Source organism: Vombatus ursinus, unplaced genomic scaffold (genome assembly GCF_900497805.2).
Source record: "Vombatus ursinus unplaced genomic scaffold, bare-nosed wombat genome assembly UNPS02008996.1, whole genome shotgun sequence".
Lineage (NCBI taxonomy): Eukaryota > Metazoa > Chordata > Mammalia > Diprotodontia > Vombatidae > Vombatus > Vombatus ursinus.
The window spans coordinates 2,937,846-2,964,911 of NW_020948774.1; the positions used below are offsets into that span (position 1 = coordinate 2,937,846).

General features: G+C 37.8%; 1 protein-coding gene across 2 annotated transcripts in view; it reads right to left on the bottom strand.

Annotated features, from left to right (window-relative positions):
* RPTOR (regulatory associated protein of MTOR complex 1) overlaps positions 1–19,230 on the bottom strand; it is a 488,176-nt gene extending 468,946 nt beyond the window's left edge. Inside the window, exon 1 of one of the 2 annotated variants that reach the window (XM_027850143.1) lies at positions 18,785–19,230. In XM_027850143.1, coding sequence (XP_027705944.1) covers positions 18,785–18,946 — 162 coding nt within the window. In that variant the 5' untranslated portion in view covers positions 18,947–19,230. The remainder of the gene's footprint in view (positions 1–18,784) is intronic. The other variant, XM_027850144.1, reaches the window with a different exon arrangement.
* Between the last annotated feature and the right edge of the window lie 7,836 nt (positions 19,231–27,066).

Consider the following 27,066-nt stretch of genomic DNA (forward strand, 5'->3'; position numbering starts at 1 on the left):
TAAGTGCTACATATATGCTAGCTGTTATTGTTCATTTATTTCCTCCCTTACAAAAATAACTTAAATGAACATCACATTCAGAAAAAAATTAAGCATGAAAAAATCTGAGATTTTTTCATTTATGGAAGATCTGATAATATTATCTTTATTCCAGTTCCATAGCTGCAAACATTCTCTCCACTGATTTACTAGGAACAGCCATATTACATATTTCCAGCTGCTACATTAACCCTCACTCTCCTGCTGTATATATGCATTAAACAAAATATTCTTTGTAATGAAAGTAATACATAACTACTCTCTCACATTAAGAGCAAGGAGAAAATGAATGTTTACTGTGTCTGGTCTTATTAAAACCAAGTGGAAATGTGTATCAGATTAGATATGTTTAAGGGGTTAGTGTGAGTGAACATAGAATAGTGAAGGCTAACAAGTTCTAAGGGACTAGTAAAGCATTTTCTGTGGCTTTTCCATTTGAGAAAGTGGAAACTTAACCTAACATCTAATCTCCTTCTTCTTAACAAGAGATCTTTTGATTCCCCTATCCATTACTCTTAATTATATATCTGGGGTGTCGTGTCATTAGAGAAGCACGTAACAATAATATCAAGCATTTATATATAGCATCTTTCCCCCAATGAACTCAAAGCACTTTACAGATAATGTCCAATTATTCCCTACCACATCTTAACAAGAGGTAGGTATTACGGTTGCCATTTTATAGATGAGCACTCAAAAGTAAAAAGAGGTTAATCAGTCTGCATAAAGTCACAAAAAGTGGAGTCCAGAAGAAAACATCAGATCCCCTCTCAGTTAAACACTCTAAACTAGAACACTAGTGGCCCAGAGTATGATGCATTTCAAATCAAAGAGACTAAGAACTTCCAGTTCTAATTTTTTAACTTTACAACTTAATCAGCAACATTCTTCAGTTTCACTTAGGACATTGCTTTTCACCATTAAACAAATGTCTAGACTCAATAATCTTGGAGTCAGAAGGAAACTTAGATGTCCTCTTCCAAGTAGACAGAAATCCTCTCCATGGCATCCCTGATAAATGATTATCCAACTACTATTTGAATTCAATTCCAATGATCAAGAGCTCACTACTTTGGAGACTGGCAGTTGTATTGTTCAAGGGATCTTATTTAACATATGGTTCTTCCTTACAGTAGCCAGAATTTAGGTGATTCCATTATCAAATGCTCTGCTCATTCTTTGTTTGTAAAGTTATGTGGGATAAGACATCCCTCCCTTTTGAGAACCACTCCCAGCACCCCACCCCTCCCAGGTCTAAAGCTATGATCCTATAGAAGATATACTATAGGTCTATAGTAGCACTTCCTAGATCTACCATACTAGAAACAAGATTAGTTTGACATGATTCATTCTTAGTAAACCTATAAAGGATCATTTTGATGGCTTTCTAAAGATTTACAAATCATTTGTTTGGTAATTTCCTCTACACTTCCAAAATATAAAAGGAGCAAGAGAATTAGTTGTACCTAGTTTTCCATCCTTAGGATTATTGTATCTTAAAACTACAAGGGTTTAGAACCACAATCTAAGACTGAGAAGGAAACTTAAAAGGTTATCTAATCAAACCTTCCACCAATACAGGAATCCTCTCGATATCATTCCTGGTAAATGATCATCCTGAAATAACCTTCTTTTCCACAGTTAAAATGAGAATTTGAAACATGAATAGAATTCATGCAAATAGCAACAGAATAGAGCTGTAATAGACACTCTCAGTTTTAACTATCCAGGAGTTCAGATTTTTCTGGAGTGTAATACTACAAAGGTTGCATATTCTACCTTACATCACTAATGCTCCTCTATCAAATATATTTGCATTCCAGCTGGCTTTCAATTGCTCTTGATATTGGTCTCTATTTGAACAAGGCTGACAATCAAGTTTCTATATATAGATTACAGCATATCTAAAATTATGTAAACATTAACACTTGTAGAATCATAGACTGAGTTTGAAGGGACTGCAAGGGGCTAATTCATCTTCCACCTGAAGTAGGAATTTTGTTTGCAAAATCCTTGGCAAATACTTACTCTAACTTTGTTTAAAGACCTCCAGTAGGAGAAAACTCATGTTTTAGAAAAAATAATTCTACAGACCACCATTCGTATGAGGAATGCCTGGCATGGGAAGTCCTTCCACCAAAACAGAGCAGCAATTCATCTATAACTCAAATTCCGAGAGAGTTCTCTGGAGTACTAGGAGTGATTTGACATTTTTATGTCAAATCTTCCTCGTATATCAGATGAAGGTCTTGAAATCCAGATCTTCCTAACTCCAAGGTCACCCAAAAATTCATTCCCCGATCATAAACGATCAAAGATTGTTTTCACAATATTCCTTGTAATATTTATTAACTATTCAAAAAGGGCTTACTAAAAAATTGCCCTCCTCTGGCAAGAAAAGCAGAGGCAGAACAGGTTGCTTCTGGGTCCAGAAGAATCAAAAGAAAGGAAGCTTAGAGAAACAAAGAGAACAGGAGCAGGGACAGATTGGAAAAATGTCAAGAAGTCAACAAAGGAAAACCAGGAGTCTCCAGTCAAATGAGGAGCAGCCCAGAGTTATTGTAAGAAAGCACATTCTTCAACAGATCCATGATCTCATCAATACAGGTATACCCTTTCAACCATAAAGGTTACAATCCATCCAGGCTTGACAACTCTATATAATTTTCATCCCTATCCGCCCGTAAATCTACTAGAAAGAATCCCCATCCAACATACTGAAGGCTTTCCTCCAGATCCCTTTGGTGGGTGAGGTTTCCTCAAGTCAGTGGGCTTCTCTGAATGGTTGGCAAAATTTAACTGTATAATAAGATAGAAACAAAGTCACCTAAAGAGAGTTAGGTAGAAAGATTAGAATACATCATGCAGTTAGTTACATGTTCTTAAGAAAACAAAGCAGAAAATGTTTCTGTGGCAAAAAAAAAAAAATTAATTCCCTTTAAACCTGGAAGTTTCATCTGTAATCTCCCAACAGCAAAATTATACAATGAATTTGAGATCCCTAAGAAAATTATTCTAATTTTCAAGAGAGATTCAGTAGGAAAAAAAAGATCTAAAAACACAATTAGAACACATCATGATTTGAAAGAAGTTAATAAATTGTGTACCAAAGAAAGGGAAATACTAAATCAATACAAACAAATGCAATTCTGTGGCTCTCAAAAGAATCACTCTGTGTTAATTATAATCAGAAACTGAAAAAAAAAAGAATTTAAAGAAATTAAAGGTTATTTAAATTGGCACAGAACAATCTTGAAGCTCAACTGGAATATGAGAGATGGATAGACATGTCCTTAAAAGTAGAAAATGAAAAAGTGCAACTATGCATACAACAAGAAATAACTGATTGAGAGCCCAAGTCAATAGCTTCAATTTTTTCCTTCAATTACAGGAAGATAAAACCAGTAACTTACTTTAAACAAGGATCAAAACAAGGTCCTCATTTTTTTGTGCCAGTTATGGGAGTCTCAGGCAGGAGCCAACTGAAAAGTAACCAGGAGGAAAAAAAAAAAGGGTTGTAGACAGGTTGCAATATAAGTTTAAGAAAGTTTTTAGACCATATTGAGATGAAAATAACAAGAAAAAGAGATGGACATGCCAATAGAGAGAACTCTATTTGGAGAAATGGCTGTTATAAATGCGGGATGTTTGATTAAAAGGGGAAAACAATGACTACCAACTATCAAAAAGCTCACACTTAACGAATTCATAGAGAATTTTAGAGCCACAGGGGAATGAAGAAAATCTAGGACAGATTGGAATGGAACAATTCAACAAAAAAAGGAATTTGCCACAGAAACTCTATCTTTTATAAACTGACTGGGACAAAAGAATGTCTCTGAAGTGAAATCCTCCCTCCCCCCATCCCCAGGAGTAGGGGTTGGATTTGAGATTTGTAATGATTTTCAAGCTTAATGTGAATTCAAAGATACTGGCAAACTTTCAGATTTTGAAAAATAGTTGAAACCATACAGCAACATTTAGAATTGATTAATTTAAAATTTGGATTTAAATACAAATGGATAAATTAATTGGGGACAATTATTCATAGCATAGTTGATCTATGTTCTAGACAATGGTATCACACCTTGGTGATTATGAGATTAAAAATAACAACTCTATGCTAGTTTCTGAATGCAACCAGCATGGAATAATAACAAAAATGAGAACACACTAAGGCTAACCATGTGTCAGGCACTATACTAGACGCTGAGAATACAAATATAGAGAATGAAACAATCCTTGATCTCAAGATGTTTACATTGTAATAGGGGATATAAGTACATATAAAAACATATACAGCATAAATATAAAGTGAATAAATACAAATATATACAAAGTAGTTAAATACAAAATTGTCTGAGAAGGAGGACACTAGTAGTTGAGGGGATCAGCAAAGGCTTCTTGCCAAAGATGGTGCTCGAGGAAGAGCACCAGACTCTCAGGAAGACAGACAGGAACTCTAAGAAGCTGAAGTAAGGAGAAAGTGCATTCAAGACATGGAACTTGAGAGCTGTGACGAGCATCCAGTGTGGGGAACCTAGAAAAGGCCAATTTGGAAGAGTTGCAAAATATGGAAGGGATTGAATTAAGACCAATGAGGATGGATAAGTAGTCTGGGGCCAGTTTATGAAGGGTTTTAAAAGGTAAAAAGGAAAGGTTGTATTTTATCCTAGAGGCAACAGTAAGTCATTGGAGTTGGTTGAATATAGTCCACCCTATGTTAAAGAGAGATGACTTTGGCAGCAGTGTAGGATTAACTAAAATGGGGAGACACTAGAGGCAGGGAGCCCAATTGGGAAGCTGTTGTAATAATCTATGCAAGAGGTGATAACTGGGCTTGAACAAAGTAGCCAGATATAAGAGCTGTTGGTAAGGTAGAAATGGCAAGATTTAGCAGTGGATTGGATATGTGGAGAGAGGGAGAATGAGGAGTTGAAGATTACCAGTCTGAGACACTAGAAGGATGGTGGTGCCTTCAACAAAAATAAGAAAATTTGGGAGAGGAGGTTTTTCAGGAAAGATGAGTTCAATTTTAGACACACTGAATTTAAGATGTCTCCAGGATATCCACTTTGAAATATTCAATAGGTAATTGGTGATGTAGTACTGAAGTACAGGAGAGAAACTGGAACTAGTTACATAAATCTGGGAGTCATTTTCATAGAGCTGATGGGGAACTTGAATTCACTTAAACAAGCACTTACTAATTGCCTGCTATGACCAAAGCACGGGGTAGGCCCTCAGCGTACAAACACAACAAAAACATTCCTACCTGTCAAAGAGCTTACGTGACAATCATACCCTCTCCTATGTACATAGATAAGCAAATACAAAACACATATAAAGTAAATATTAAGCATTTTCAGTAGCAGGGGAGAGCACTACCAACTGTGGTGGGTTGGGGAGCTGGAGCCACGGAATCAGAATGGGTCTTCTGTATAAGGCTGCTCTTGAGCTGAGCCTTAAATGGTGAGGTAGGACAGCATTCTCACAGTGGAAACAGCCCAGGAAAAGGCAGGGAGGGAGAAGATGGAATTTCTGGTAGGGGTTATAACAAGTAGGCCAAATTTGGCTAGAATTTGGGGCACATGAGGTGAAATAATGTAAAATCAGTCTGAAGAGATCAGAGCCAGGTAAAGGAAACACCTCACAAAAAACCTGAGGTAGGTGGCATAAGTATTATTATTCTCATTTTTAAGATGAGGAATGTGAAGCCCAGAAAGGTTAAGTGATTTACCCATGGTCACATGACCAAAATATATCAAGCCTCTTGACTACAAACCCAGCATTCTTCCCTAAAGCACAGAGCCTCTTGAATGGAGCAAAACGTCCAGGAATGAACACCAAGCACGATCATTCTATTACTCTTCAATTCAAGTCAACAAGCACTTGTTGCACACCCCCAAGGATATTACATTCTACTTGCAGGCAAACATATACTTATAAGTACATACAAAATATATACAGATAAGTAATTTGGAGGAGGGAGAAGTACTAATAACTGGGGGAATCAGGAAATCTTCAGGTAAAATATGATACCTAAACTAAACTTTGAAACAAAACCAGGGATTCTATGAGATAGAAGGATATCTTCTCTCTCATAAAAGGTAGAGAATTCTAGGCAAGGGGACAGATTGGTCAAAAGCAGAGGGAACAGTAAGTCAATCTGGACATACAGTAGAATATTTCAGAAGTTCTCTCAATTAATAGATATTAATATAGTGTAACTATTATATTGGGTTCCATGACATTTTCTGATCCTTAAAAAAAAAAAAGGCCCTTATTTTAAAAAGCTGGGAATCACTGCATGCTGCCTAACAAATAAATCAATGGATGAATTAAAGAATTAATTATGTGTTACTACAGATAGAACCTTTGCCTTGCCTATAAATACCAATGAATGGAGACAGGAAAGTACTAGTGGAGTCAACTATACTCTTCTTTAGCATGACATTCTTAAGAAGAAAAAAAACATCATAGAGTAGAAGCTCATGCTTCATATTTATTCTTGCATAATTGCTAATATGATTTCCATATATATTGTTACAATTTTTACCTAAATTGCTCTGTTAAATTGATAGTTAAATTCTGACCTATATGAGGTCAAAACCACCACTCAGCACTAGAGACCTGATTTGGCTGAGGTTGAGTACTTCAAATATGCCTCTCACCCCTCCACAAGAAACTAAGGGAAGCATTTAAATATGAAACATCAACAAGTATATGGAGGAGGCACTGGGTCCATAAAGAAAGTTCTTTTAGTGTAACTTTGAAATGAATACCTAAGTTGGTTTTATTATAGAATTAATTTATTCAACCTCTGCCTAGGATTCCACAGACCCCTATCTTCACTGTTGGGTTGACCAAGGACATCTAGACTGCCTTTAGATTCCCTTTTTCAGAAACTGATAACCAAATCAATATTAACTTTGCTACCCTAAAGAATGTGGCAATAATTCTGCTCTATGGCTCCACTTAGAATCTATGTAACTCTCAGCTATAGTCCACCTAAGTCAAAGTTCTCCTCCCTGTCCACCACTCCCTGCTCCGTCATACCCATCCATGATAAGTTCTCATTCCACCCACGTCCCTATCTGACCCTTCCCTTGTACACTCTAGAACCTGTTTTCTGGGGAAGTGCTAATATGAATTACAGTTTGTTAACATTAGAACAAACTGTTCTTCATATTAGCCCTTCCCTAAAAATTACTTTGTATATTTTAATCAGAATAAATATATTAAATTAGGTATTATGATACATCCCAAGAATTCGCATTACTAGCCATCATAAGTTCAAAGAATCTCAGAATAAAGACTGTTAAACCAAAGCATTTTATCTTCACAAACCTGAAAACACAGAAATTTTAAATGCAAATATTAAAAAAATTTCATAAACCTATCAGGAGATAAACAAATCATCTCTTCTTCCAAATCTAATTTACATTACTAGAAGAGCCCATTATAATTCAATAAATCTTTATTAAACACCTACTATGTGCAATCCCTCTCAACGAACTCATTCTGAAGACAAAAGAAAGCTACTGCTGAATAGACACTAAATAGTTTCTATGCTATTCCACCAACAAGCCAATCATTGTTTTACACAAGTGTTCCCAAAACAGACTGATAAAAGCTGCTTTGTAAAGGTCAAGTCTTTTCTTCATTAAATTTACATTATACACCAAACTTCACTTTAACATTCTCCACCATGTTAGGATACGATTTCTCAGAGGTCCAAATCCACAATTTGAGACACTCCCAGGACACTGTACTACTCCACACCCATTGAACTTGCTCTCTGCCCTCACCAGAAATTCCTTCATTCAAATCCTCCTTTTCACCTAGCATGCATCCTTCTCTCACTGGACTCCCTCATGACATTTCAATACTGTTTTCACTTCTATTCACTATCTGTCACACTAACCCTCAACCCTATATCATCCATACAATGTATGTCTGGCCACAAATTGAATGCTAAAAGCCGAGTGAACTGAGCTGACTTGATCCACTACAAATCCTCTCCAATTTCAAGTGGTCCCTTGCTACTGTTTTAACATTTTCTTAAAATTCCAGTCCCAATTCTTTTTTCTTGGCAGATGATCTTTATCTTATTTTACTGGAGAAATCAGATCAACCCAGCATGAGCTCATTTACCTAACCTCCTCCCTCTCCACATAAACTTTCTAGCCTCTATATCCATTTGCTTATCCATTCCCTTCAATGTCAGAAACAACTAACCCTGACTCTATGGGTCTAATCCCTATATCTGTACCCTGATCTCATTTCTTTCTAACTCTTGAAGGACCTTACTGCTACAATCATCACCTCTCTTCCACTCTCCCTTCAAAAAGTCACAGGTCTCTCTCAAGCAAATAACCTTTATTTAATAGCGGTATCCTTTCTAGTTACCACCCTATTTTTCTACTCCCAAACTTCTCAAATAAGTAATGTATCCTCACTGTTCCCAGCTACGAAAAAACTGCTAAACCTTAATCAGATTCTAACACTGGGAAAAATACAAAGATAAAGCAGGATTCCATATCCATATATAATATCATCTAGAGTACAATAACTATAAAGTGCTATGAGATCAACTAAGAGTGAAATCACTTTCACCTCTCCTTGAAACTCTTTCCTGCCTTGGCTTCATGATACTAGACCTTGCTCTTACCTCTGACTGACTTCTCCTTGTCTTTAATGGCATCTCTCCCTCTCCCTCTAAGAATTATAAACTCACATGGCTTCAAATTATCTGGGTTAGAAAGCCAAGCTACATAACTTTAGACAGATCGTTTAATCTCTGGACTTCTGGTTCTTCTGTAAAAGAAGATCATCTCTATGATCCCTTCCCAATTTTAGCTCCTACAGTTAACCAGTTCAACTCACCACTATCTCCCTCCTCAATGCCCTTGTTCCCCTTTTTTCCTGGCACCATTTACTTCCTCAAAATGTCCAAATGGAGCTGGAGAAATTTACCCAACCTCATAGACTAGGTCCACTACAAATTGATGTTATTTAATCTCAGCTGGGTCCTCATTACAGTGAGGCAATCCGGTAACTCTTCCCTAACTGGCTGTCTATTCCACTCCCCACAGTGACTCTTCTAAACCTTCTCTTCTCTGCTTAAACCTCCCATACCAGAATAAGCCTCTCTAGTCCTCCTTACCTCTTATCTCAGAAAAATCATAGGAGAAAAGACAAGACCATTTGCCACGTCTCAAAAACTCCTGACATTATCTTCCCTTCTCGTCCCATATTGCAGTCTCTGAAGAGGTACTCTTCACCTTGACAAAGACAATCCCTCTAAATTTGTGATCTTATTCCCTCCCAACTTCTGAAGTAAACTGATCCCACACAAATCATCCCTTCACTCTTCAATTTTCAATCTCTTCATATCCAGTGGCTCTTTCCCCACTGACTATAAACAGAAACAGGTGTCTCCAGTCCTTAAAAAATCTTCACTTAATCCCATTAATAGCAGGTAGGTAGTGCAATGGATAGAGCACTGGGCCTGAAGTCACAAAGACCTGAGTTCAAATCTGGCCTCAGACAATTACTAGCTGTGTAACTTTAGGCAAGTCATTTAATCTCTGTTTGCCTCAGCTTCTTCAAATGTAAAATGGGGATAATAATAACCTCAACCTCACAGGGTTGTTGTGAGGATCAAGTGAGATAATATTTTAGCCTAGTTCCTAGAACATAGCAGGCACTAAATAAATGCTATCATTATTGTTATTATTATTCTATGTCACTCCTCTCTTTTCCAGTCAAATGAGAAAAAACTTATCTATAGTTGGTACATATTCCTACTTCCTCTCCTTTCATTCACTTCACAAATTTCTCATCACTCAAAACTGAAACTGTTCTCTCCAAAGTAAACAAAGATTTCTTAGTCGCTAAATCTAACTTTTCCCAATCCTCACTGTCCTTGAATTCTCTGCATTTGATACAGTTGACCACTCCACCCCTCCTGGATATTCTCTTATCTGGGCTTTTATGACACCAATCTCTCTCTCCTTGTATGCTGGAATACTTCATTTTCATACACACCACACCACCTAACTTTGTGTGAATCTCAAGATTCTGCCCTCAGCCAACTTCTCCTCTCTCTAACAATAGTTGCCTACGCTTTCAAGCATCAAATATAAACTCCTCTGTTTGGCACTTAAATTCCTTCACAACCTTGCTCTATCCTTCCTGCCTCATTATATACTCTTTTTTATGAACTCTATAGTCTGGCTACAATGACCTTCCAACTGTTTCCAATACACAACAGTCCATCTCCTGTCCCCCATAACTAGAATGCACTCCCTCCTCAACACCACCTTTTAGAATTCCTAGTCTCCTTTATGCCTCAGCTCAATCACTACCTTCTACAATAAGTCTTTCCACAATTCTGTCATCTTCAATGCTTTATCTTCCATAATCACTTTGTATTTATTCTGCATATACCTTTATATACATGTTGTCTCCCCCAATAGAATATGAGCTCCTCAAGAGCAGGAAATATTTCATTTTTGTCTTTGCATCCTCAGAACCTAGCACAATGCTACAATCAGTATATAATAAATGCTTATTGATTGATTCACTTAATAATGGATAAATCTAGTCATAGCAACTCTAAGATATATCCATGATCAAAATTTTGATTATCTTAGTCACTCACCGCATCCTATCAAACAAGGCTTTCAAATTTTTCTCATATCAGTCCTCTTTTTCCCATTACCATTATACTATATGATTAAATAGCCTTATCCATCCTCTACAATATAATAATAGCTAACATTTATATAGTGTTTTAGGGCTGGCAAAGTACTGTACGTGTTATCTCATTTGATCCTTGCAAAACTGTATGAGGTAGATGCTATTGCTATCCTCATTTTACAGACAAGGAAACTGAGGCCCAGAGTCACGTAGCTAGGAAGTGTGTGAGGCTAGATTTGAATTCAGGTCTTCCTGACTCTAGACCCAGCCCTCTAACTACTGTGTTGGACAGCCACCTAGGTTGCTTTTTTTTTAAGTTGCCACGGCCTAAGAACTCATCACCTACTGGTGAGCCTACTCTGTACTCAGCTCTGCACTCAGTTCTGGGATAGCTAGCAATCTGTCATTAGAATCCTATTCAAAGCTTCTCCAGCATGATAGAAGTGACAGAACTTGCATTCTGTCGTGAATTGGCCGAACCATTCTGGAGAGCAATCTGGAACTACGCCCAAAGGGCTATCAAACTCTACATGCTCTTTGACCCAGCAATAGCACTACTAGGTCTGTATCCCAAAGAGATACCCTAATATTTATAGTAGCTCTTTTTGTTTTGGCAAAGAATTAGAAACTGAGGAGATGCTTTTGTGCTACAAGAAATGATAAGCAGGATGGTTTTAGAAAAACCTGGCAAAACTTATGTGAAGTGATGCAAAGTGAAGTGAACAGAACCAAGAAAACAATGTATAGAGTAACAGCAATACTGTACAACGATCAACTCTGAATGACTTAGCTATTCTCAGCAATACAATGACCCAAGACAATTACAAAGGAGTCATGAAAATGCTATTCACATCCAGAGAAAGAACTATGGAGTCTGAATGCAAATAGCAGCTAACTTTTTTACTTTCTTTATTTTTCAGGGGCTTGGGGGGTTTTTGGCCAGTGTTTTATTTTGCAACATGGCTATTATGGAAATATATTTTAAATTGCCTCACATGTATAGTCTATATCAAATTGCTTGTCTTCTCAGGGAGTGGGGAGAGAAGGGATAGAGAGAATTTAGTACTCAAAATTTTTAAAAAAGAAATGTTAAAAATTGTTTTTACATATAATTGGGGGAAAATAAAATAATAATAATAATAAAAAGAACTTGTGTTCCACTGGCATAATTTTCAGGAGCCTTAAGTCATCTCTTTTGCTGTGATGAAACATCAAACACTTGCGACATCACATTTTCAAAAAGCTCTCATAGACTCCCTGCAGCCCACTAAATAAAAATACAGACTCTTTGGCTTGTCATTTAAGGCTTTCCATAATCTGACCCTAACCTATTTCCCCAACATTATCTCAAAAATTCACATGCATTCATACTTTGGCTCACATTTTTTCCAAGGTAAAATGTCTTCTCCCTCTCCTCTGTATAGGCCTTCAGTGTGATTTAAATATGAATTTATACTTTATCTCTCAAATTACAGTGTAAGTCCCTTAAGCATAAAGTCTGAACCTTATATTCTTTCTGAATCTTCCTATAGCACCTAGCTGTGCCATAGAAAGATGTAGATATGAAAGAATGAATAATTGGTAAATGAATGAAATGAAGAGCTAAGACAGATAACATAGTTGTGATCTGGACTTGGCCAGGCAAGCAGCCAATTAGTTACTATCTTTCTCAAGATGTAGTAGGGGTCTCAAGAACTGGAACTGGGTTTCTGAGCTTATATAAAATTTCAGAACAAACAAGAACCTACCCACCAACCTTTTAAGAGTCCTATCACTGACACCTGAACAGGTCTAGTGTTTTACATATACCAAAAGGTAAGCAGAAGCATTAAATGTTCTGGCAGTCTTAAGAAGATCTATCATTAAAGAGCAACCCAAAAATAATGATTTTAACCTCATTTAAAATTTAAGGAGAAATAGTACAATTCTGTTGCTGCACAGAAAAATGTATCAAAGTATTTTCAAAGTTCCAAGAAAATATTCTTTAAAAATTTAAAAACATCATAAAACACTGCCCTGTTGTTGAATAATGTTATTAATTTGTATTAGCTAAATATCAGTCATCCATGGTAAAAGGCAAAAATTCAAGCCAGACACCAGGAAACTTTATTTTCACCAACAGTTTCAATTTCTTTACATGAGACCTTTTCTAAGAACTGCTAACAAGTAACAACTTGCTACTTATTAGACCTTTCTTTTCCTACTCTTCTTAGTGAAGATGTTTACAAATGGTACAACAAAGAAGGGAAAGAGGAAAATGGAACAGGAAGAGGTGAAAGTGAACTGACTGATCTAAAAACAAGATAATTAGCTCCAGGCTAACCAGTGTCACCTTCTTTTATCAATAAGGAAGTCAACAGAGGCTTACCAAGTGAAATAGCTTTTTTTTTCTACTACTTCAATCGTGCTACAATTAAAAAAAACTTAAACGTGACACCCTCAATTTGAACAGAAAAAATGTAGTAACTAACGAGGAAAAAAGGAAGTAGAACCAGATCAAGTTATAATTTCCTTGGGGATAAAAAAAAAGTGTCAATTTTAATTGACAGGTAGGGTACTTTGAGGCCTTTAAAAGTGTGGGCAGGAGGCCACTGATTGATAGTAGACATGTCCTTTGGAAGTGGACAGTCTGTGGATTGTTATCCATGACCAAGTTAAAATAACTACTAATTTTGCTGGAAGTATTCGAGCAGAGGCTGGACAAACATCTATCTGAAGAGATTCCTGCATTAAACGAGAGGGAATTTTGATGAGATGACTTATTTCAACTCTAAAATAAAACCACTAAAAGGAGTTTCAGGTAGTCCTAAAAAGATGCCATTACCTCTTAATTCAAGCATAGAGCACAAGGCAGTTGCAGTCTAATCTACCCACCACATGTTTCTTATACCGAAGAAATAGCTTTTAAAAGCCTCCAGAATCCATTCAAAACTCAGAGGCAATTTTCATAAGAATGACAATTTTAAAATGAAACATACTGAAGAAGTATGCTGACATGACAATAGCCATAAGGAAAGAACTTCTGCACTAAGCACTGAGAATCAACTTAATGATCTCAGAAGCCTTTTCTGTATGTCTAAGAGTCTCAGTTCTTAGAACTTCAAATAGTCTTCCTTAAATTATAGCATTATTCAAATGTGTTTTAATAATTATTACCTTGTATTTTTACTTAACTTTTCACATGGCTGTATATTGTCTCTCCAGTGTAATTAAGGCCTAGTACCATTTCATTTATATCTGGCCTCCCCCACAGACTGACAGTCAGTCAACAAGCATTTATCAAGTCTTTACAATGTACCAGGTACTTCTCTTTGCATATAAGTATCGTGAGTTAAGTTTGGAGTATAAGGAAACAACTGAAAAATCCAATGTTGTTTTTTTTTTTCCTGATAGTGATGGCTGACATTACTCAAAAATTAAGAATAAATATCTGAATTTGGTCAATTTTTTTTAATTTAAAAAAAACAGATAATATCAAGGACTAGATATACTTAGCTCCTATAAGAAATCATGATCTTTTTTCAGAAAAAAAAAATTTCATTTAGTTTCATGTGCACTCCTGTTCTAACTCTAAAGGTTCTAAATTCTCTACAAAGGTACAACTACCAGCACCTGATGTCAGCCTGCTCCTTACCTCTAAAAATAAAATTAAAACATTAACATACTACTTCATACTTTCACAGAAATAGCATTTCCTGGGTATCTGGATCATACTAAAAGGAAATGTTAAAAGTAGCCCTACTCTGTACCCCAAAGAGATCGTAAGAATGGGATAAGGACCCATAGGTACAAAAATATTTATAGCAGCTCTTTCTGTGGTAGCAAAGAATTGGAAATTGAGGGAATGCCCATCAATTGGGGAATGGTTGAATAAGTTGTGGTATATGAATGTAATGGAATACTATTATGCTATAAGAAATGACAAGCAGGCAGACTTCAGAAAAACCTGGAAAGACTTGTATGGACTGATGCTGAGTGAAGTGAGAAGAACCAGGAAAATGTTGTACACAGTAAAAGCGACATTGTGCAATGACTAACTTTGATAGACTTAGCCCTTCTCAGCAATGCAAGGATCTAAGACATCTCCAAAAGTCTCATGATAAAAAATGCTATCCGCATCCAGAGAAAAAACTATGGAGTTTGAATGCAGATCGAAGCATACTATTTGCTCTTTTTTTTTCTTCTGTTTTGTTTTGTTTCTTCTTTCTTGCAGTTCCTCTTATTGGTTCTAATTCTTCTTTACAACATAACTAATGTGAAAATATGTTTAATAGGAATGTATATGTAGAGCCTATACCAGACTGAACACTGTCTTGGGGAGGGAGGTGGGGAGGGAGGGGGAGAAAATTCAAAACTCAAAAGCTTATGGAAGTGAATGTTGAAAACTAAAAATAAATTAATTTTTTTAAAAAGTAGCCTTACTGCAACAAGTGCTATAGATGACCAAAGTGAATTTTAGTTAATTTTAAAATAAAAGGTGAGTAGAATAAAAAACTGTAGGTGGACGTGGAGAGGCAACATGGCAGAAACAACATTTGACACTAATGACCACCCCCTCCCTCATGGATACTCTCTCCTCTCTTGGCTTTTATCACTCTACTGTTAATTCCCTTTTAAGAATAAAAGGTGTAGAAAACAAGCTTTGGGCATAGACAAAAAGAGAACTAGCTCTGGAAAGAAAGGACATGGGTTCAAATTCTACTTCTAATGCTTACTACTTACTACCGGTGACACTGGGCAAGTCAATTAACCTCCCTAGGTCTCAGTTCCTTCCTATGTAAAATGAGGGAGGTTGGACTAGATTTTTTTCCAGCTATGATCCCATGATCCAACTATATATAACCACCTGCATTCTTATTAAAATACCAACTTTAGAATTCTACAAGGTGATAATGAGAGGAAAAAAATGTTCTCATTCGTTTCTGAACTCACAAAGAACACTTCATTTCTGAACTCACAAAGAACACTTTAACATCAGGTATTCCCACTTTGTTTATGTAGCTAGACAAAATGTATCCCATGAGAGTTTGGTGATAGTGAAGTCTTTCAACAGAAAAGTGAAAAAAAATTATAGCACAAAATTTTTGATGTTTCTGTAAGATCCATTTATTCCTGCACTAAATTTAGCTTTTAAATATCAACGAATGTTGGGGTAGAGGGGGGGAGGGATGAAGATGTCTCAGGAAAACAAAAGAAAAAAGTCCATCCAGTAATTCACTCTGTGAGGAGTTATTTTTCATAAATATGTAATCTGTCAGTAGAAATAACAGAAGCAACTAGTTATTTTTTCTAACCCAAGCCACATGGCTCAATGTAAGGCAGGAGCCTTAACAGAGCATTGCTAGACATAGCCAACATAATGTTAGGGTTACATTTGACTATTGCCAGGGTGACGATAACCAGTATCAGTTGCCATATGTCTTGACAGAAGAGATTCATTAAGCTGTATATATTACATGATTGGTTCCCTCACTGTTCCTAAAGAGGTTCCCTCCAATAAACTACACCTGAGACTCTTCTGCCCCTTAAAGTCACTTGTGAGGGCCTCTTTCCTGAATGAATATAAATTTAGCAGTCTTATCAAATTTGTCAAAAAAAAAAAAAGAGCTGGCAAACTCCCTTCACCAAGCTCAAGCTAAATGTAGGGTTCCTACATCTACATTATCAATCCAATACCCTAAACTTGTACCTCCCTACCCCACTCTCACCCTTAAAGAGTTTACTAATGAATTATAAATATGGATTGGTATAGCCAATACAACATATGACTATAAAGTAATGGCTACTTTAATGTCTACTTTATGGAATTTGTTCTATTACTTTCATAGTTACCCCTAACGCAGATATGTCTGTCTGTCAGGTTAAGGTCAGGGATCAGATCTACATCCCACTTGAGGCCTTGGGCAAGTTACTTCCCCTTTCTGGGCCTTACAAAATCAAAGGGCTAGACTAAACAGTCTCTAAGGTCAGTACCAACTCTAAATCTGTGATCTTATGACGAAGCAGTGCAATTAGGTACTTAATAAAACTTTTTGATGAGTATGATGTTCAATTAACCATGATGAAAGATGCCTTATAGCACAATGGAATAGTCTGGCCTGCATTCCTGGAACCATACTGATTGCTTAAGGCTATCTCTCTAATGAAAGGATCTTAAGTGACATCCCCTCAAGTCTGACCAGTCGACAGACAGAAGTCATAGACCCAACTTCCCAAGGCATCTTTGAATGGAAAGATAATCATTGATTCTATAATTACTCCAAAAGGTCAGAGAAAACAAACCTATGGTGTAGACTATTTTCACAGCTAGTGATCCAAATATTTACTTATCTTTTACCTAAACTTCCTAAACTATTCTCAGTAAGTATTCAGAACTACAGGACTTTTACTTTTCTTCTCAGTGTTCTGTAAAGAGCTTATTAAGTAGCTTTGCCATTCCCAATTTAGAATTTTAGTTTTAAAAGGTCAAAGTTAAAAGAAATCACATCACTTTTGGCTAGCTGAAGCATCGAACTTAGAGCAGCAATTGCAATTCACAACAAAACTAGTCATTATAAAAGACTTTTCTACCATACTAAAAACAAGATGTGATGCTTTTTCAGAAAACAGCAGGGTGCACAAAGATTATACTCAAGAAATTAGATGGATTCGCTTTACAAAATATTGCTATTCAATCACTCACAGCAACCATAAGAGGTATGAAGCTTTTAAATGGTATCAAAGATATACATTAACTCCAAAGAATGTCCCTAAATTCCTGAGGATCTTTTCATTTATACTTCAATTTATTTTTTGGATTATGCAAGATCTTCTCTACTCATTTTATAAATAAACGTCACCAAAATATCAAAAGTACTAATAAATGGCTAAATTACAATTTTTTCTATGTAATTTCACGCCTATTTGTTGTTGTTGTTTTTAAGGGAATACTATAGATTTCACCTATAGTGAAATCAGATTTAAATGAATGGAAAAAGAATCTGGGAAATGGGTAGTCCAACTCATTTTCTTTGGTTATCGTGATGAAAGTTATGGGCATATGCAATGCATATGAACATGCAGATAGAGTAAAATTAGCTGGCTAACCATCTCCTTCCCCACTGGAAGCCTCCCAAAGTCACTGCCAACACAAGTAGTTTCTTCTTTCCCTATCCCAAATAGTAGCCTGGCACTACCACATTACCTAATTCACTGTATAGTCCTCTCTCCAATTTCCTGCCATGTAAAATATGGAAAGTTTGGAGTTATGACAAGTTATTCAGAATGTTAAAACTGATTGGGTCTTGAAAACAAAGAGGATGCATGGGAATGGTGGACATAGAGAAGCCAGGAATACAGGGGTTCAAGACCCACCTCTGATATACACTGGCTAGATCAAGTCTCTAAACCTCTTAGTGCTCTATGCAAGTTGCAGAAGTGCAGAACTGCATTGGTAGAGAGTTTTCCTGACCTGGGAGCTCCTTATAGCAATAATATCACAGGTCCAATTCCAATCTATCTCAAAAACTACAGTTTATTTCACTAACTGCCACCTCTGGCAGTAGTTCTTACCATTTTCCATAATTTAAATTTACTTGTGGTACCATGTGATTACCACCCAATATTTACTTTTTTTATTTTAATAAGTGGTAAAAGTAAAAAAGTAGACTAGTCACTAATTATAAGCATTAGTTTATGGTTTGTAATTGACTCTTCTCAAAGCCAGAATGGCACTTGAATATGTTCCTTGAGCTGTATACAAAATGGTAACCATAAATAAAGTAAGCTTCTCTCTACGTTAATTCTAACTTAATTTTATCAGTCACCTGAAGAAAACATTGGTTTTCAGGCTGGTCTTTCTTTTAAAAAAAAAAAAAAAACTACAGCCTGAAGCACTACTTGCTTACTATGTATGAGTGGAATATATGCAACATGTGGCTGGTAGGTACAACAGCACTAAATCCAGGATACTCCTCGGGGCTTCACAAGGACTAAACTGAGTTCCTCCTGGACGGAAAAATTACAACAGTTAAAGGGGGTGCAGTGGAGATTTATTTACCCGGTCCTTCATCCTCCAACTCTGGGCCAAGGATTTGGAGCCTTCAATCTTCTCGCAGTGCCTCTTCTTCATGAAAGTCAAAGGCAGGTTCCAGTCGGTCAGGTCGGACTCGTCCTCCTCCCCAAGCCCGAGAAGAGGCGACTGCAGCATCTCGGACTCCATGAGGGTGGGAGGAGGTGGGGGAGTCCTGGGCAGCAAACGCTCGAGAACCTCCAGCCTTAAAGAGTTGTGGGCACTGGAAAGGATGAAATGAGGGAACGAGGGCTAGATGACGGGGAAGGAGAGGACCGGAGAGGCCGTCCCGGTGTGGAGTGGGGGGCGATCGAAGTTCCCGAGCCTTATCTCCGCGTGGGAATACCAAGAAGCCCAGGGCAGGGGCCAGGGGTAAGGTGCGCAGCCCCACACCCCCGGACTTCAGGCCACACCGCCTTCTCCGCGGGCTGTCGGATCGGGCCCCGGGCTGGCTGGGAATGGAGCTGTTAAAAGCGTGGGAGCCCTCGGGCCTCCGATGACCCTGCTCCAGGCCACCGCGGCCGGACCGGCCTCTAGCCGATCCCGAGGAGGCGGGCGGGAAGGTCGCAAGCTACCGCAGCCTGCGGGCCGCCAGCCAGGGGGGTGGAGGATCCGAGCGGAGGCTAGGCGAGGGGACACGGGGGACGGGGATCCTCCTCGGGGTGCCTCTCAGCCCTGCGGACCCCGCACTCTCCGGAGCTGCTGCAGCGGAAGCCAAGATCGGCCCATAGTGTCCGCCTGCGGGAGGCTTTCGTCAAGTCTACCCCGGGCTCCTGAGTGAGGCCTGGCTCGTCCCTGCCCAAGGGCCCCCGCCACTTCCTTAGGCCTGAGGGCAGAGAGGTGAGAAATGCCAGGTGCGGGACCCTCCTGGGCGACTGGGAAAGAGATCGTTAGAGTTGAGGAATTTCCCCTCCTTGTCCAAAGACACAGAGAGAAACTCCGCTCATCAGCACACCAAGGGGGACGCCATATTGCTAAGGCCCACAATGCATAGCAATCTACGGAGCCCCCAGAAGGCCAAATTTTCTCAGGAAGTTCCTGGAGCTGTCCGCCTAAGCAGTAGGAATATACTACTGCTATTCATCACCTCATTGATAAAAGGAAAAGTAGAATGGCATTAAGGGATACTTTTTTTTTCTCTTCTTTTATTTTTTTATTTTTGGGGAAAGGGGGAAATAGATAGATAGATAGGTAGGTAGGTAGGTAGGTAGAGAGATAGATAGATAGATAGATAGATAGATAGATAGATAGATAGATAGATACAGATTTTTATTATTTACCATGTATTAAGATGGAAAAGTTGGTAATGCCCATCTTTCTCCAAATTTCACACAAAGCACTCTTAAAAGCCACCACTCTTTCCTGATCTTAGGTGATACCAGGAGTCCCTTCTTTAAAGGATTCTACTGTTTGTGAAAGTTTCATTTTGGGGGCTAGTGTGGTGAAAGAAAATCAAGACAAATTTCTATAATGGCTCACTAGTGATGTCTGTAAACCTTAAAAAAATTTAATTCATCTTCCTGATCTATACATATATGTGTGTGTGTGTGTGTGTGTGATGGAGGATGGCAGCATACAAGGGAGATTGCTTCCATCAATACAGAGGGTAATTTGGATAGTTGTAACCTGTGTAATCTTAATGCCTAGAGTAGAGTGTGATCAATTTTATCTGTTTATTATAGAAAGATCAGTAAAAACAAAATAGAAAGATCAGTAAAAACAAAACAAAAAACCTGAAGTGTGCCCTGCACTACAAATTTTGATACAGCATCAGTCATTGAAGAACTATGGCCCTGTGGTAAGATGGGGGGGGGGGTTTGGCCGTTTTAGAAAGTTTCTAACTTCAAGATAACAAATGTTTGTTATTTAGCCAGTTGTGAATCTTGTAAGTCAAGGAAATTAAAAGGGAATTGAAGGGGAGCTGCCTTTGAAGAGCCAATTAGCTGTTGAGGGAAGATTTTTTCTAATTATTTGTTGACTTATTTTTGGAAGAGATTTTCTTCTTTATCTCTCTGTTTCTATCTCTCTCTTTCTCTTATATACATATATGTGTACATATATGTACATGTCTATGTATATGTATATGCATATATACAGAGAAGGGGGAATAATATGACTAGAAAAGTTCTTAGCAATCCAATCCCAACCTCCCAAACCCTCCAGAGGTAATTACTATAAAGACCCAGAGTGGTTCATTTGCATATAAAAGGTCCAGTAACCTAGAGTGAGGTCAGACCAAGAAAATAATCCTTCACTAAGCCCTTTTCTCCACCCACTCTTCCACGTGGACTTGAAGGCTCTGGAGAGAAAGTTTTTTCTCCTTTTACTTTTCAAAACTCTAACTTCATCCCCCATTCTCTCCCATATCTCTCCTTGTTCAATCAAATCAAGGAGCATTTTATTAAGTACTTATTATGTATTATATGGGGGAGGGGCCCACAAATGGGATACAAGAAAAGATAAAAAAAGTCCTTCCCTTTAAGGATAGAGTGCTGGGCCTTAAGTCAGGAAGACTCATGTTCCTGAATTCAAATCTAACTTCAGACACTTACTAACTATGTGACCCTGGGCAAGTCACTTAACCCTGTGTGCCTCTGTTCCTCATCTGCCAAATGAGCTGGAGAAGGAAATGGCAAACCACTCCAGTATCTTTTCCAAGAAAACCCCAAAGGGGGTCACAAACAGTTGGATATAACTAAAGACAGACTGAAAAACAACATGTGGGGGGAGGAAGTGGCATGATCAGATTTGTCCTGTAGGAAAATCACTTTGGAAACTGAGAGGAGGATGGATTGGAGTAGGAGAGATCTGAAGCAGACCAGAAAGCTGTTGCAACACTGCATGAATGAGATAAGGTCCTCACCAGAGTAGCTGATGAATAAATATAAGACATGGTGTGAAAGTAGAAATGACAGCTAGGTGTCACAGTGGATAGAGTGCCAGGCCTGGAGTCAGGAAACCCGTTCAAATCCTGCCTCAGATACTTAGTTGCTGTGTGACTTAACTCTATTAAGTCACTAACCAAGTGACTTAACTCTGCCTCAATTTCTTCATCTGTCAAATGGGTTGAAGAAGGAAATGGAAAACCAAGAAACCCCCAAATGGGGTTACAAAGACTCAGACATGACTGAAATGACTGAACAACAGAAATGACAACATTTGGCAACAGATTGAATAAGTGGAGTGAGTGCAAGTCAGTCAGTTCAGAGCCTGTTGACTTGGGAAGATGGCAATGCCCTCAAAATTAATATGGAAGTTGGAAAGAAAGAAGAGTTTAAGTGTATAATGAGTTCTGTTTCGGACATGTTGAGAGGTCTTATAGGTTATTGAAAGGTTACTGGAGAAAGAGGTTAGAGTTGAATAAATGGATCTTGGAAGATAATTAAATCCATCAGAGATGATATTACCAAGAAAAGGAGTATAGAAGGAGAAAAGGGACAAACCCTTGGGGGACACCCAGGTTTAGTGGGTGTGACCTCAATGAAGATACAACAAAGGGGATTGAGAAGAAGTAGCCAGAAGGGTAGCCAGAAGGAGAACCAAGAAAATGAGTGTTATGAAAATCTGGAGAGGAGAGAGAACCCAGGAAACTAGCACTCTTATAGCACTTTAAGGTTAGCCAAGAGTTTTACATCATACAGTTAGGGCAGCTAGGTGGTATAGTGGATAGAGTGCTGGACTTGGACTTAAGAAAAGTCATTTGACCTCAGACACTAGATGTGTGACTTTGGGCAAGTCATCTAATGCTGTTTGCCTCCATTTCTTCATCTGTAAAATGAGCTAGAGAAGGAAATGGCAAATCGCTCCAGTTTTTTTGCCAAGAAAACCCCAAATGGGGTCACAAAGAGTAGGACACGACTGAACAATTCTAATGTCTGAGGCAGGAATAAAGCTCGGGTCTTCTTGATTCCAAGTTCAGAGCTCTATTCACTGTGCTACCCAGCTGTGACCAAAAAGGGTGATTGACAATATCAAAGGCTGCAGAGAGGTCAAGAAGTATGAGGATTGAGGAAAAGCCATTAGATTTGGGAAGTAAGAGATTATGAATAACTTTGGAGAGGACAGTTTCAGTTGAATGATGAATTTGAGAGCCAGACTTCAAAGTGTTTAGAAGAGAGTGAGAGAAGAGGAAATGGAGGTATTGTTCTATTGTAGAGAAGAGAAAAAGGACATTGAGACACTGAAGTTCCAGAGCTGTGAGTTGCCTTGGCCATATGTCACCTACAGATGTGCCTCATGACCACCCTTACCACAAATAATGTGTGCAGTAGTGGGAAAGTGCATCCAAAGTTCATGGGAAAATGCTTTATAACTTCTGTCCTTACTATGCCATCTAAGTAAATGTCTTTCTTAAGAGCTAATTGTGTCTAATAATAATAACAACAGCTAACATTCATATAGTATTTACCATTGCATTCCAGGCACTGTGCTAAGTGCTTCACAATTATTATCTCATTTGATTCTTACAACAACCCTGGGAGGTAGGTGCTGTTATTATCAGGAAACTGAGTCAAACAGAGGTCAAGTGGCTTGCCCAGGATCACACAGCCAGTAACTATCTGAGGCTGTATTTGAAGTCTGGTCTTCTTGACTCTAGGCCCACTGTACCACCTCACTGCCCCTAACTGAAGAAAGCCAATGGGGGTTCATGAACTGTAGTTCTATATATTGGGAATACTAATACTATAGCTATAGTATTAGTAATGGGTTCCTACAGGGTATCCCCTAAAACCTGAGGCAGTAGCTAGTCTCTGGGGACCTAACAGCTTTTCTACACCCAATTTATTTAGGGTTCTAGTCTATTATAGTGGTCTAACTTTATGGACTACTTTCTAGGCATGCATTGAATTGATGATACTATCCACATTAGTAGAGGGAGTGCCACATATTGGTAAAGATTCCAGATTTTCCTGTATTTTTATATTCTTATTAATGTGATGCATTGTCCTAATAGCTTTTCTTGTTTTGTGCCAATCTTGCATTCCAGGGATAAACCGTATTTGGTCATGTTGAAGATTTTTGGATGTGTTATACTTTTTGCTAACACTTAATTTAGTATTTTTGCAACTAAATTGAATAGAGAAATTGGCATGTGGTTTTCATTTCTGGTATCACCTTTGTCAGATTTCCAAATCAAAAAATTATTTGTCATAAGAAGAATTGGGTCACACACCATTGTGGTCTGTATTCTAGAACAGCTTATGTAATGTAGTTCAAAGGGACCTTAGAGATCATCTAGTCACAAATAGGGAAGCTAAGACCAAGAAAGGATAAGTAATTTACCAAATATTATTTGTTCTTTAAATGTTCAACAACATTCCTCAATGAACCAATGTTTTTTCAGGTAATTATTTGACAATTTCCCTTATTTCTTAGTCTGTTATATTTATAATTTTTCTACTTATCATAGTGGTTCAAACATTTTGAATTTTTGTCAGCCTTATTAAAATCCTAAATAAGTTAGGTTAGATTTGTTTCAATTATGCTCCATGACTTCTTCCATCATAAAGAAGAGAGAAAGGACATTCTTTCTTCTAATTGAGTATTGATTTTTATCTTTACTCTAATAAGCCAGTTGTCTAGCATACAAAGATAGATGATTTGGAAATGATCACTGACAAGTCATTCCCTCTAAATTAAAATATAACTTGTTTTTTGTGATATTCTTCTAAAAACTATGTCATGGTTAGACAGACAACCCATAGAGCTAGTCCATGAGCTTTTTGGGGGCAACTGGGGTTAAGTGAATTGCCCAGGGTCACACAGCTAGTAAGTTCCTGAGGCTGGATTTGAACTCAGGTCCTCCTTCTTCCAGGGTCAGTGCTCTATTCACTGCATGACTTACCTGCCCCAAGGGCCAATCTTTGTAACTCAGACATTCTTTCAGTGATCCTCTATGGCTGGAAATCATGGATGGCTTTGAAAAGCTAAAATTGTGGTTCATTCAAAGGACAATGGAGAAGCATGTGGTGGACTGCAACATACAGTATTACCAATGAAGAGCTGTTCAGGAAAGGTTGTATAAAAGTTATCATCACAGAGATGTAGGAACGGGGCAACGGGGGAGTTGGGTTGGCTATGTAATAAGTATGAAATTGTTGTTGTTTGTCCTTTGTTCTCAAAAAGGACCATGACATCAGGAAGGTGATGCCATGACTTGAGTGTGAAATGGGTTTAAGTGAGGGAGAGCTATGGCAAAGTTATCAACCTCACTTTCTCCTCCAGAACCATGTGGGTCCAGTAGCAAGACATAGAACAGGATGACTAGAGATGAGAGGATAACCAATGAACCAATGACTGGCAAATATGTTCTATTGACATGCAATGTCAAGAGAGAAGATCTCCAGCATGTTGGGTGACTACTTGTGGAGGATTAGGGGAAGACAGGTAGAAAAGTCACACAGGATGAGAAGGTTCAGTGAGATTTTTATCTGCACCTTTGGAAGAAGTACTCATATAATTCACAGATCCATTCAAGTTTCAAATATTAAAAGTACATTTTTTTCAGAAATAATTACCAATTTTCCCATTGAACTTACTGTTTAAAAGTTTAACTTTTGGGGCACCTAGGTGGTACAGTGAATAGAGAACTGGCCTTGGAGTCAGAAGGACCTGAGTTCAAATCTGGCCTCAGACATATAATACTTACTAGCTGTGTGACCCTGGGCAAGTCACTTAACCCCATTGCCTAACCAAAAAAAAAAAAAAGAAGTTTAGCTTTTGCTGTAAACAGATACAAGACACTGAAATCTGGTGAATCTTAAGTCTCTTTGGTTTTGATAATTAACAGGAAGTAAGTAAAATCCTGATAACAGAAGAAGCATAAACATTATAGCACATGCCATGGAGCAACTCTGCTGCTTTCTACTTCTACTAGCAGGCTTGATCCCTAGAGGGCAGGTACTACATGTATCCCACAAGAGTTCTTGGGATTTCCCTAAGAAGCTGAGGGAATCTTACATATATATATATATATATATATGTACATACACACACATATATATACATATATATACACATACATACACATACATATATACACACATACACATACATATATACATACATACATATAAACATACAAATATATATGCACAAAATTTCACAAGCCCTACCATTATGTCTCCACTAATGATTATCAGTTGACATCAACTAAAGATGGTATTTTACAAAGGTTGTATAATATGAACTGTCCCACTTGTATAATCTGAGTACAGAGGGAAATGGGCTTAAGCTTATAGAGTACATTTGGCAAAGGGATAACTCATATGTCCTGGTTGCTAGAAGCCTCTTCTTTTCTCCTTTGTGGAATATTCATGAAATTCACCTTAGGCATGGTGTAGCTTTCTGCTAGGTGTCTTGTAGACTCTCATATCTAGTTTATCCTCAGCTCCTAAGGCTGCTTCTAGTGACTACTATTCCAGGGATACTGTTACAATGCCAATGAAGAACTCCAAATCCTCTGGTTCTTCATTTGATCAAAGTTGTAGGGGGAAATGCCCAAGGATTGTTTCTCATCTCCCCCAAGTGATTCCTCAGAGGCTTGGTTGGAAGGCTTCTAACACTATCCTTTCAGACTGTTAAATTCCCAGATTCTGATTTCAAGGTAGCTAGATTGTACAGCAGAGACAGTACTGGACTAGAGTCAGGAAGACCTCAGTTCAAATCGTGCTTCAGACATGTAGAAGCTATGATTGTATGCAAATCATTTGACCTTTGTTTGCCCTAGATTCCTCATTTATAAAATGGTGATGATAATAGCACCTACCTCCCAAGGTTGCTGTAAGGATAAAAGCAGATAATTTTGGTGAAGTATTTTGCAAGTCTTAAAGTGCTATAAAAATGCTAGCCGTCATTACTAGCTATTTTGGATTGGCTTGCTATTTTAGCAGGTAGGCAGCATAGTGGATAGAGCACTTGTTCTGGATTCAAGAAGACCTGAATTCAAATCCAGGTTCAGACACTTACTAGCTATATGACCCTGGCCAAGTTCCTTAAACTCTGTCTACCTCAGTTTCCTCAACTGTAAATGGGAATAGTAATAGTACCTACCTCCCAGGGTTATTATGAGGATCAAATGAAATAATATTTGTAAAGAACATAGCAGAGTGCTTAGCATATAGTAGGAGCTATATAAAGGTTAATGATGATGATGATGATGATGATGATGATGATGATATTAGTCATGTTGTGAAAGAAAATACAGACCAAAAAACCCCCAAGAAAAATAAAGTGAAAAATTAAATTATTAAAAATTTAATTTAATTAAA